Source organism: Colletes latitarsis, chromosome 4, assembly GCF_051014445.1.
Source record: "Colletes latitarsis isolate SP2378_abdomen chromosome 4, iyColLati1, whole genome shotgun sequence".
Classification (NCBI taxonomy): domain Eukaryota; kingdom Metazoa; phylum Arthropoda; class Insecta; order Hymenoptera; family Colletidae; genus Colletes; species Colletes latitarsis.
In genome coordinates, this window is record NC_135137.1 from 31,364,016 (window position 1) to 31,377,322 (window position 13,307).

General features: G+C 41.0%; 1 protein-coding gene across 6 annotated transcripts in view; it reads right to left on the reverse strand.

Moving 5' to 3' along the window:
- Positions 1-13,307, reverse strand: part of LOC143340790 (uncharacterized) — a 509,578-nt gene that overhangs the window by 199,386 nt on the left and 296,885 nt on the right. For all 6 annotated transcript variants that reach the window (XM_076763086.1, XM_076763085.1, XM_076763087.1 and 3 more), the window contains exon 3: positions 7,484-7,574. In XM_076763086.1, the coding sequence (XP_076619201.1) occupies positions 7,484-7,574 (91 nt within the window). The remainder of the gene's footprint in view (positions 1-7,483; positions 7,575-13,307) is intronic.

A 13,307-nucleotide genomic window follows, 5' to 3' on the forward strand; every position in this document is an offset into this window, starting at 1 on the left:
GATTTGTTTTGTAACAGATTTTATTGTTTCAGATTGGGGTTTAATGGGGTAGGTCTAGATTAGAGAATCATCAAAAAGTAAATGGGATTGACTCTCGTTTCCTTTTACTTTGAAAGTATTAATTTTTTGCTTATCTAGTTTAAAAGTTTCAAGCCGGTATTTTCTGTTTTATTTATTTCGAGATAAATAACTGGATCAAGGATGTATGGATGCAGTTTATTTTGAAATTCTAAGTTTCGACATGAAGATCCTCTTCAGGAGACAATGATTGTAAAGAATGTTTAAATAATAATGTGATTATTCTGTATAAAAAATTGTATCCAAAACATAAAATGAAATTGCCTCGTATCGTGCTTGGTTTCTGGAAAAATTGAGCGTGCCATTGAACATGATTTGAATAACATGTCTGACCATTACTTGCTCTTTCTACTCAAGATTATATTCTCAAACACTGATCGCAGTACCTATGATATTATTAGTTCCTTCGTTCAACTCATCGCCACTTAACTAATTACAATCAATTGATAATACCGTACTACCATTTATAAACAATAAGGACACTTAACTCAATATCACTATTTAGGAAAAGCGAATTGATGAATTTTCAATACTACTTATCTCCAAAGAAATTTATTCCGTAATAACAATTTAAAAAGAAGAAAAACAAAAAAAACTTTAATAACAAAAAATAGACATTCGTGCTCTTAGCTTGCACCGAGACGTAAGCAATCTTAACCCCCTCGATTCACTTCGATAAATACGTTCGAAAGGGAACGATATTAAGATCGATAAACCAATTAAAACATCCCCGCGCGAGACAAACCGATTCTTTTTCGACCGGACCGCGGATACGTCGAGCACGCTCCGAAGATTCGCCGATAAATCGATAAATCGCGAAGCGGTCCGTTAGGCCAATTTAATTAATAATTATCGGCTGGAAGAGGAGCACCTTGCACAATGGCGATACTTCCTTCTGGCGTAATCCTTGGAAGATTAACGAGCCCGTGCCAGGAGGGACTTCTCTTTCCCTCCCCCCTCTCTCTATAGTCCGTCCCTCTCTTCCTGGACCGTTTTATCTTTCGTGCTCTTCCGTTCTCTCCGTCTTGGCCCCTATCTCTCTTACAGCCGCAAGACGCCATAGCGCGCCTTGCGGTGGTTGCGGCAAGAACCCTCGCCGTACCCGCATTAACGCAATTATGAATTTGTCGCGTTGGGATCTGACAATACAAGATGTCGCTACCACTCATCCCCTCGCGCTTTCCTACCCTACACCCTCGTCCTCCGACACCCTGAACCCGCCACTCCACATTTACACTAAAACCGATTCGGGTCCCTGCGGATGGAAAGAACCGGCTGCGAGATGATAACTTTGTACCTTGTTATAGAATATCCGACTAACAGTTGCGATTGAACGTTCTTCTGCGCGATAAATAATTTCTAACGTTCCTATTTAAACGGGAACGACAGAAACTGGCGGGGGGAGTTTGGCTATTTGATTATCATTATCATAGAAAGGCTTAAAAAAGATAATCTGTATCTCCCTCTGGACATGGAATCCCTTCTTGCAAAACCTAATATTGTAGCGTGTACTCGTGTATATTGTTTTCTTAAAAAATGTAACTTCAAAATTTCAGTTATTCACACCGTTTGTAATCACTTTTGTAAACTGTTATATTTATGTATTATACAGGGTGTTCGGCCATCCCTGGGAAAAATTTTAATGGGAGATTCTAGGGGCCAAAATAAGACGAGACGCCAATGTTTTGATTGAGGCTTCCTTAAAAACTTATTAACGTTTAAAGTTCCATACTGTCCGGAAGTTTTTTCGACGAAATTAAAAAATTTCAAATCGTTCCGGAAAAAAATATTTTCAGTTGCAGGGGTCAATTACAAGCATTTTTGGTCCAAAGATATAACCCCGAAATCCTATGCAGTTTTGAGAACAAAATTTGAGTAGGGGCTGAAAGTTTTGGGTAAAAAAAAAGACTTTCGAATCGTCTTGGAAAAATTATTTTTAGTTGCAGGGGTCAATTGCAAGCATTTTTGGTCAATAGACATACCCCCGAAATCCTACTCAGTTTCGAGAAAAAAATTCCTTACCGAAAATATAATTTCTGGCCAGAAATGTCTGCCCGAATTTTCATGCGAATCTTTAAAACGTCATAACTTCTGAACGGATTGGACGATTTTAATTTTCAAAAACACAGACTACGCGTATTTTAGTGGAGAATATGTACAAATTGCAAAAATATTCGAAAAGTTGGCCCTTGACCCCGCAAAATGAGAAAACCCCCATAAAAATGGTCCAATTTTCAAACAGTCATAACTCCTACAATTGTGAATATATTTCAATGAAACTTTTTTCTGAAGTAGTGCTCATGGGTATCTACAAAAAAGTATTAGACAACTTTTCTGTAGGGCGTCAAACAAAATTATTAAAAATGAAAAAGGAATTTTTAAGAAAAATCGACAGGGTGTAGGTGCCTAAATTTTTCGACGAAAAAAAAAAATTTCAAATCGTTCTAAAAAAATTATTTTTGCCTGCAGGGGTCAATTACAATCATTTTTGGTGAAGAGTCATATCCCCGAAATCTTACTCATTTCCTAGAAAAAAATTCGAGAATGTGTGAAATTTTTCGACAAAATTAAAAAGTTTCAGATCGTTCTGAAAAAATTATTTTCGGTTGTGGGGATCAATTACAATCATTTTTGGTAAATAGACATACGTCCAAAATCCTATGCACTTGTGAGAAAAAAATTCGTGTAATTGGACAAATTTTATTAATAATTTTCTTAATAACTTTTTAACGAAGCCTCCATCAACAAATTGGTATTCTTGATTTTCATCTTATTTTGGTCTCTAGGTTCGCTCGTTAAAATTTTTGCCAGGCTAGGCCGAACACCCTGTATAACTCTTACGAGAGTTTCACGAAGCTAAATAATAAAAAACAAAAATTATCGAATCTAGAATGTGAATGAACACTGCGTAAGATGAATTATATAAGGGCGTGGATGATTATAGAGTCAAAGTATTATAACTTTGTCCAGACATCTTGTTTGGAAAGGGGGAATATATAGTATTGGGCAGTAGTTATGGTTTCTACGTGTTGAGACGCGAGCTTTCCGAAACTAGAAACACAAATTTACTATAAAACTACGCTTAGTAAGCGTGAATAAAATTATGTGCATGATACTATATTTGTATCAGACTGTAGTAAAATTATTTGGTAACTTTCCTAGGTTCTCTCTCACTATGTCAAATAATTATTAGTAATAGAGCCCTCAGTATCGATTTCAGTGGCCTTGAAGTATGTTGTAGATACAATTTTGAGTAACTTCATGTTTCAGTATAAGTTTTATAAGTTCTTTTACAGCAAATACTACAAGTTGCGATCCCGCTTCAGTTTGGCATATTTATACAACCCAAATTAAATTCATTGATAATAATTATTATAAAAATAAATAAATGTTGAACCTCTCGGACTATCCTTGATAATTGGAATGAAAATACTTTCAGATAATTAGGTAACATTTTCATGCAACAATTTTTATTCCAAGTGCAACACTTTTCGAGTTACTGTTTCCCAAAGTCAAAGCGTTACTATTGACCCCGGTCTCCCCTGCACGTTGTAGGAGCCAGCCCGGATCCGATCGACGATCGTGGAGGGAATCGTTAGAGTATCGGGGGTGGTCCAAGCGCGATTCTATATTTTGGCTTCCGAATCGATAGCGGATGTGCATCGCGTGCCTCCTTGTTAACCGCGTCAACCGTTTCGCGGCGAGGAAAGCGGGCACAGTTTCGGCCGACCCAAGTTAGTTTCGAAGGGTCCTGACGATAGCGGCGGCAACGGTTCCCCTGTACCGTGCGGTGGCGTACAATGGCTAGAACGACGGAGGATCGTTGCGGCTCGCCGCAGGCGACTGCTGCGACCGGTTTCTCGCGACAAATTCCTCCTAGTTCGAGCGTTTCGCTCTGCTAACCCTCTTCCGTTTCCCTCGCCGTGTCGCACAAACTCCGTTATCACGGGCTCGTGCTATCCACCGCGACGCTGCAACGCGAGAAAATCAATCGACCCGACGACCGGATAGGTCCAGCAAGGAGGTGCAAGGATCCCGAGGAGCCCTTCCTGTCCCGGTCTACGGTCAGGATCGGGTCGAAGGGTGCAAGAGGTTAGAGGGTGGCTCTAAACATCGTCAAGAGGCGGTCCATGGGGTGAGAACTCGTTCGATGGCGTTACCGGTGAATGCCTAGTCAGCCCTTAATATCGTAAGAGCTGGATCCACGCAAACAACCCTGGCGGACCTAACGCAGCCAACGGTTAAGCACCGGGAAAGCCCCGGCCTTACCGTTCGACCGCCGCTGGCCCTATTATCGCTAACTAATAAGAGACCTAATTGAAACGTCGGCCTTTTGTTTCCAGTACTCGAGCGTTGCTCGCTTTTCCAACCCGCGCGCTTGTACACGCGGCTGTTTGACCAGGTAGTCGGGGAAGGGGAAAGAGGGGCAGAGCCCAAGCGCTCAAGTACGGATTGAAATTAATTTTCGAACTCGATACGGTGGAATGAATTTTCGTCGAGCGTCTCGAAACCGCCCGCGCGTGGGATCGATAAGCCCAGGCTACCCTCGAACGAGTCTTGCGTTTCGTTAATTCGCTGTACGGCCGTCCACCATAGTTTGCACCGAGGGCGCGAAAGGGGGTGCGCGTTCCACGAATAGTCTGGCGTACAACTTTCGAAAAGTGCATTCGCTTTTACGTTTTCTTCGAGTTTCAAGCATAGAATCACGTAATTTACGTTTCAAAGTTTCGGGGGTTGTAGGCTGCAAGTGTACAAGGTATTTATGTAAATGCTGAAATGAGACGAAAGTCAAGAAATATCCGAGATATTAATTTTTGATTTTAAGTAGGAAAACAGGACTATTGTTTCGTTTTTTTTTATGGCTCTTTTATGTAAAATTCAATTTTCTTTAAGATTCGTTAAAAGTATTACATAGTTAAATATATTTTAAAAAAGGCTAATGAAAATTCTATTTAAAAACATTATAGCTAGTATGTAAATATATCTCGATTGTAAACATTCTCTTGCACGATTTCTTATATTTTTAATTATTTACTTACTCAAAAACCCAAATTTAAACAATATATTGTAGGAGATTGTATTGAATATTTGTGTCACGTTTTGTTGAATGTTAATTCATGTGGTGTGGTTGTGAAAGACAGACGTGGTTCTTATATGATATTAATTTGTGTAAAAAGATTGTGTGCTAGGTGTGTTTTAAATTCGTTTATATAATTATATCATTTGTACGTTTGTTCCAAATACAACTCTTTTCGTTAAATTCTACAATATTTAGATTATTTTTGTTAAGAAATTAGAGTGCACTGTATTTCTCAGAAAATTCCACAGGAACAGCTTGAAGTAGCTCCACATCTTTCATATACAGCGCGATCCAAATTTACGGTAAAACATCAATTAGTTCCACTATTGGAATAAAATCATACTATAGAATAATACTATAGAAAAAATCAAACAAAATTGTTTTCTATAATTTTATGTCTATCTCCCCCTAACACAGTGGCATAGATCGGTCCAGTGATTACAATCACACTTATAGAGGGTATTCTGTATATATTCTTTTATCATAAAATTTTGAACTATTGTTTAAGTTTATGTTGAGTAAATTGCAAAGAAACTCACGATATCGAATGCTTGCAAAAGATTGATTTTATTTTATTATACACTTTTTTTCTTATTCTAATGTCCTGAATCTCAACCGAGTTTTACAGTTTATATTTTTGTTATAACTTCTTAACGAAGCATTTATGGATTTTGTGTTACATAACATTTCAGTCTTAGTTTTACTTCTAGAACATACTGCTGAAATGTGTATGGAAAAATGCGGAACACCCTGTATACAACTCAACAGCAAACAACCCCTCACGCTTAAAATCGTTTATTCCATTACGTGTGCACAGATACGTGTAAAAATTTTGAAACTTGTATGAACGATATTTAAAAAAGAATGTGAATACGCTATCTTTAGAAACTACCCCTGTTGATGCACAGGCTTCGTCTGGACGCGCCATCGACGTCCACGGTGATAATTCATAAGCCCGGAGCGTAATGGTAATCGTTTCGCGGTAATACCTGTCCTGGTCTTTGCCCCGTCGTGCTTGACCATAACTATTTTCCGCGGATCAACGGGAGGGAAAGCCTCGATTAAAGTAACCACTGTCATCGTTTTCACCCTCGTGGCGATCAACGGTCACTCGAGGAGCGTCGTGGACGCCGCACGTATTTCGTATTCCACGCATACAACCGCCGTGCCCGCTCCGAGCAGGACATTATTCCTGCTGGTTGCAATCATATTAGTTTCCGAAGTTATTAGAATATTTATGCGAGACCGACGCGGGGTTATGCACGATGGCCTCCTCGTCGCTTTCCCCACGAATGGCTAGTCGACGTCGCCGACGATCCAGCAATTCTGTTCGCGAAAATTGTGACCCCCCGATCGATCGAAACCGGAGAAAATGCTCGACCGATGGATGGCTCCTTCTACGATTTCTGTTCGTTCCTCCAGCGGCGAAAAAGTAAAATATATCACAAATTTATGTCCCACTGGTACGCGATATATGACTCACAGGTTCTTTGGTTAAGTCTAACCCTTCGGTACAGTTAAGAAATTAATCCCTTAACGTACGATTTAATTCCAAATAATTTTTCAAACTTATACTATTTAATTTTATTTAAATTTGTGAGTACAAGGAATGGCCACGAAAAGGAATAGATTTGATTTACGAGTATCTCGTGAATGTTAAAATATGTTGATTTTAATATATAAAGCTTAATGACATCGTCGTTAAGTTAATTAAGTTAAGGTAAGGTACGGTCATTGTACGGTAAGGGGTTAATAAATCTATTCGAAAAATAGTGTGATTTGTTTCGTTAAAAATTTTGAAATTCCAGATGTTCCTTCTTTTCCGAAAATATGTACGACTTACATTTTTCAATATAGCGTTTCGATTATCAAGTGAATCATTTTTCTCCGAACGAGCAAGCTTTAAGAATAGAGCAATAATTTAGTCAAATACTCAGTATGCAAAGCAGAAATAAACCACGAGCGTTAATACGCTACCACGCGTGGATCGAATATTTATTCCAACCGTGTGCGCGCGAAATTGTCGAAAGTTTCGAAGCGTTGTTTGCGTTTCAGCATTGCTTCGATTGCTCGATGCACGTACGAGGCGAGATTCCGTCCTTACGACATTAAACGACGGTGTTTCATGCGTTCGTGCCGAAAGTTTCCACCGAATCGAGAAAAATGAGAAAACAGCGAGGAAACGAGTCGGCCTGGGATAAGGAATCTTTTCGAACGCGGCCAGAAATTCAGAGGCGTTTCGCAGCCGACGATGCTGAAGATATTCGAGAGGGGAAATGGTCGTTGCTAACACGCCGGGAGAGAAATCGACGAGTAAAGACTTACCTTGTTGACGCACAGTTGGACTGACTGTTCGCGTAAGATTCTGCCGCAAATCGGTCGAAAGGCCGCTCTGCCGCGATTTGCTGAGGTATAACTGAAAACACAAAAAGAAGACTAAGTTATATTGCGACTAATTCAAATGAGAATGTATAAAATTCATTTTCTATTCATCAAGTGTTCAGACTTTTGTGTTGACTAATGTGAATAAATAATTTCGTGTTATTGCTAGGCACTGATGGAAGGAATGGTGTAAAAATTGGTAATAATAAAAGAAAGTAAAATGAAATATTTACAGGGTGTTCGGCCCCCCAGGGAAAAATTTTAATGGGGGATTCTAGAGGCCAAAATAAAACGAAAATCAAGAATACCAATTTGTTGATGGAGGCTTCGTTAAAAAGTTATTAACAATTCAAATCATTCTAAAAAAATTATTTTCGGTTGCAAGAGTCGATTACAATCATTTTTGGTCATTACACATACCCCCGAAATCCTACGCATTTTCGAGAAAAAAATTCCTTACCGAAAATCTAATGTTAGGCCAGAAATGTTTCCCTGAAATTTCACGCATATCTTTAAAACGTCATAACTCCTGAACGGATTGGACGATTTTAATTTCCAAAAACGCAAACGACGCGTTTTTAGATGAAGAATATGTAGAAATTGCAAAAATATTCGAAAAGTTGAACCGTTTACTCTGTACAGTAGGAAAATACCAATAAACAGGGTCGATCTTTAAACGTTTTCTACGCAGAGAAACGCGATCCACGTATCACGAAACGTTAAAGATTGCGAAACGGGGCGCCTCTCGGGGACTTTTCCCTCTCGAAACCCTGCCACTCGACTCTCGTTTTGTCCTCCAATAAGGAACTCCCGACCCGTCCGATCGGAGAATTTCGGTATCCCGATCACGCGCTAAGGGTGAACCATCCCCTTTAATATTAGGACCAGGCTCGGACCGCCTCGTCTTGGTATAAAATAAAGGGCTGACATGTGAGCACAGGGTAGAGGCTCGAGCTGGGGAAGAGCGACGAGAGGAGAAGCGCGGTTTCCGAGAGGAACGAAGACGCAACGGGCGAAGAAAACAGCCCTGGGAAGGGTGGCTTCACCACCATCGTGAGGGATGACTGAGCGAGTCGGTTAAACGGGCGTCTTCTTTCATAAATTTCCAGGGACCCCCGGATAAAGGTTTAGAATAAATCGTTCGACCTGTTATCCACTCCGACGTCGGCAGATAACGCCAGACGAGCAACCCTGAATGGCTCGACAGTCTCTACTTACGTTATTCTTTGCGTCTGAAAACACGTATTTACCTACCTAATATATCGTATATTGCTATAATTACTTGTTATCGTTCGGTTAAGAAAAACGCGAGATAAATTGGACATTTTTTTCTGTGCTTGTAATACGTTAATGGAGATCCCAGAATTCTAGATCGCGATCTTCGTGGAGACTGTTCAAACCTTTAGTCGCATTTAAGTTACTAGATATCTATTATTCAAATTTAATTGAAAGCTTCCAACTGATCTAAGATGGATCGAAGGAAAGATTATAAAAGTCTTATTTCGGGATCGAAATGCTATAATATCTGTTCCTCTTACAATTAAGAATTTGTCAAATTAATATATGCTTAATATAATACTATTTAATAAGACTTTTCATACAATCAATTATCCTTTCATATCATCTTACGATTCACCTTACGATAAAGTGCAACGTGCCTCCTAATAAGGAGAGGCAAATTTCTACATATAATATGATTGACTTTTTTTCTTAAAAATGTGACACGATCTACCTACGATCTACCTACTTGACATTTTACATATTTGTGTCTCGTGTACTAATAAGTGACATTAGTGATCAACCGAAAATGTCCAATCATTCCTGTTCTGGCAGATCAAAATAAAGCATAATGTAAACTAGGGCCACAGACTTTGCTAGTTACCACTATATACAACGTATAGAAATATATTCAAACTACCCAATCGCCTCAATAGACAAACCCTCTAATTCGAACCGACGATTCCAATCGAAACAATCCTCGAAAGAGAAGATACCGTTGTCAAGAACCGATTACGCCTGGCGTGGCGTCACCCGTGCACTTTGCACGCTATAACTCACGCGGCCGACCGTCCAAAACGGTGAACGCAATATGAAAGTGGAAGAAGCGGGTCTGGAACGCTCATAAATACGTCCTCGAAGATCGCACAAATCGCTCGTTCGAGGCCAATCCCCTTCGACGTTACCCAGCGAGAGATACGAGAGGGAACCCTTCTTCGTCTCACGGTTAGATACTCTCGGATACGTTGGATAAGTATATACGCTGTCGTGCATGTACGCGTATGCAGACACGCGTCGATATAACGTCCAGGCATATAGCACTCGCGATATAGAAAGAACCGACGGCGGGGGGAGGGGGGGGGGACGACGACGGAGGAAATCGAGGCCGAAGGGAGCAGCCAAGGAGGGCAGAGAGGCCAAACCAGCCAGAAAGCCAGTCCAATTTCTCAAACCTGTCCAATCCGTGTCGTATGCAAAATCAATCACGCTCCGGCTTCTACCGCCAGCCACCCGTCGAGTCCCGGGGACCCCACGATTTTCAAATCCGACCGAAGCCACGCGGTAATCCAACTCCTGGGGCGAAACTTCTCACCCATCCGCAGATCGCCTGGACGCCGGAACATCTTCGTTCCACTTTTTCCTTCGCCGTTCTCGCGACGTCTCTCCGCGTGCCTCGCTGTCTCCGAGCATTGTCGAAACTTAAATTCGCGTCGAAGCCCGGCGAATCGAATCCACGAACGCGCTCAACGTCCTCCCCGTCGGCGATAATAAATTATTTCACGTTCCCCGGACTCGAATCAAGGGGTTTGCACGCTTCAAATTTAAGAAATTGTAAATAATTATTTTTTTTGCGTTGAGAATAGAAAATAAATTATTTTCAATCATCTGGACTCGAACGAAGGTCGTCGATTGAGAGATTTGCACATCATATTAAAGTTTAAGAAATTCGTTCTATTGTTACTATGAGTAATTCTTTTTAGTATTGGGAATAGTCGGGAAGAATTTGTAGGGACACTTCCCGCATTCGCCAATAGAGGGCTATGCTCAACTTTTATCTTTCTCGCAAGTACTCGATCGACCACCTATTTTTATACATATTCCACGACTGACCATTGAGTGTTATGATGTCTAAGATAGGGCCTGCTGGGGTTTTGTTACAAATTACTTTCACTTATTCTAAATTAAATTACATATATAAATCCCTCTGTTTAATATTATTTCTTGCTTACTAATTCCAAGTATAATCACGCCCAAAAATGTACCAAAAATACCATATTCTCAAATTACACTAATAGAAAATTATTTTCGAAAAACATAGTAAAAGACAGAGTAAAGATAATTTAAGTAAACAATGAATTCGAAATCGTGTACGCAGCGAAATAAGAATAAAAGGAATGTGTGCCAGGTGAATTTTAATTCTCTGGTTGCTCCCACCCTCCGGACCGACATTCTCCTCTGCGTCCACGGCAGTTCACACAATACATCGTCGTGTATCTCGTCAATACTCTCTGGAGACACGCGAACGGGGGCGGAGAGCAGCCCGGGACAACGCAAGATGCAAATTCGAACGCACGGCCGCGAGAAAAAGACGAGAAGAGCTTAACGTCCGCCGGGGAAGCCCATTAGAAAGTTCTCTTCACACGCGGAGCGTTCATTTCGAGCCTACCCATTGATATGCATCACCTTCGATCGCGGCTGCAATCATTACGTGGTCCTAAGGGTGAGTAGGGATGCTAAGGCCGCCGTCGACGCGCGCGGCAGTTTCAAAAAAGTAATTTGTCCTTTGGGAGCAGCGACTTCAAAGTGCTCACGGGACATTTGTCCCGCGAGCAGGCTTACCCTGACGAGCACAACGTTCTACTTGCGCACCCTTTCTACTTGGCGGCGCATCAGACTTGCTGATTTTTCCCGGCCGAAACGTCGGGACGTTGTCCGGCGTCGGTTCGCGCGGCAAGGGCCCCCGGTGTCGGAACTCGGACGACGAAGGCGTACCGAGGGTGGGCGAGGTGGTGGCTACGAGGGGTGCGAAAAGTTTAGCATACGCATTTTGTACATTGAAATCCCGACACGCTCGTCCAACTTTAAATTGAAACCCGGCTGCCTGGCTTGCCTCCACCCAGGCGTCGATAGCCCGTCGTCGTCGTCGTCGTAGTCGTTCGCATAGTCGCTATCTTCCCGCTTAGAGTTCCGATGTCTAGACCTGGCTTTGGCTATACTACGGCTCGTGGGATAGATCTATCCATTATATTACGCTTACGCTAACAGGGAGCTCTCCCTTCTCGTCGCTGCACCATCTCTTATGGTCTCTAACTATCTCAACACAGTCGCATTTTTAGGCTCGGCAATTAAGAATTTTCGCGATCAGAACGGTCCTCATAAAACTAGACCTCCTCGACAGTTGCACATCACGTGCAAATCACCTCAGTAACCTGCTATTTTGGCCGACCAATATTTCTCGAAATGTTTAATACCAAAACTACCGCAACCGGTCAAATGACCGTTTTGCAAATTTCGTTTAGAATTTTTAACACGCAATATTATTTCAGCGCCACTTAACTTCGCGACTTTTCTTATAGTATACGTGCAATGAATTTTACAATATTCACTTCTAATCTCACTGTTTATTTTCTGAGAAAAATATGTAGTCTGTCTTGCCTACCACGACCGGTCATCTGACCGGTTGAATGATTTATATTTTTCTGTAAAAAACTAGACAAAATTTGGTACTAAATTTTGTAGAGAATATATGTATAGCAATGACGAAAGGAGAGAATCTACAGTTTCCACTGTTTTAGAACAGTCTATCAATGCGCATTAAAAATACTAAAACTTTAGACACGTGCAGTTCCGAAACTACTAGGGTTTTATTAATAATTTAGCCACTGTTGGAAGCGGCAAAACCTCCCCTTTGAAATGGCTTTTGGTTTTTGTCGATCCGACTTTCCGTTTTCGAGATATCGTAATTTATGTAAAAGGTAATTTTTTAAATTCCGCTGTCTCTCGCTTCCCCGTGTTAGAAATGGCTATTAACGCGCATTAAAAATATTAAAACTTTAGACGCGTGCAATTCCGAAAGTACTAGGGTTTTATTAATAATTCAGCCACTGTTGGAAGCGGCAAAGCCTCCCCTTTGAAATGGTTTTTGGTTTTTGTCGATCCGACATCCCGTTCTTGAGATATCGTAATTTATGTAAATAGGTAATTTTTAAGAAATTCTCTTATGGCGCTTTCCGTGTTACGGCAGACTATTGACGCGCATTAAATTACTAAAAACTTTAATTAACTGCAGTTTCGAAATTATTAGTACTTTCTCCATGATCGAGTCACCGTTAGCAGCGGCAAAGCCTCCTCTTTGAAATGGCTTTTTGTTTTTGTCGATCCAACTTTCCGTTTTCGAGATATCGTAAGTTTTGTAAAAGGGTATTTTTCTTAATTTGACTATCTCTGTCTCCGTCTGACGCGTCGCGTCGTACCTCCTTGTCGCACGTGAGACGTGACTCTCGTGACCTAGTTTCGGGCGTAGTATTTCCAAGAATTTACTACGCGCTACTATCTACGCGCGCGAGATGAATGAACTTGCGCGAGCGCAACAACGAAACGTAAACAAACCGTATCTCCGAAACTAGCCATCCGATCGACGTGAAACTAAAATCGCTATATCTCCGGAACTAATAAAGCTATCGACTCGTACAAACGCTCGTTTTAAAGGTCATTTCATCCCCTATCCGATGACCATATCAACTAGTATTATTTATGTTGTCTTCTATGT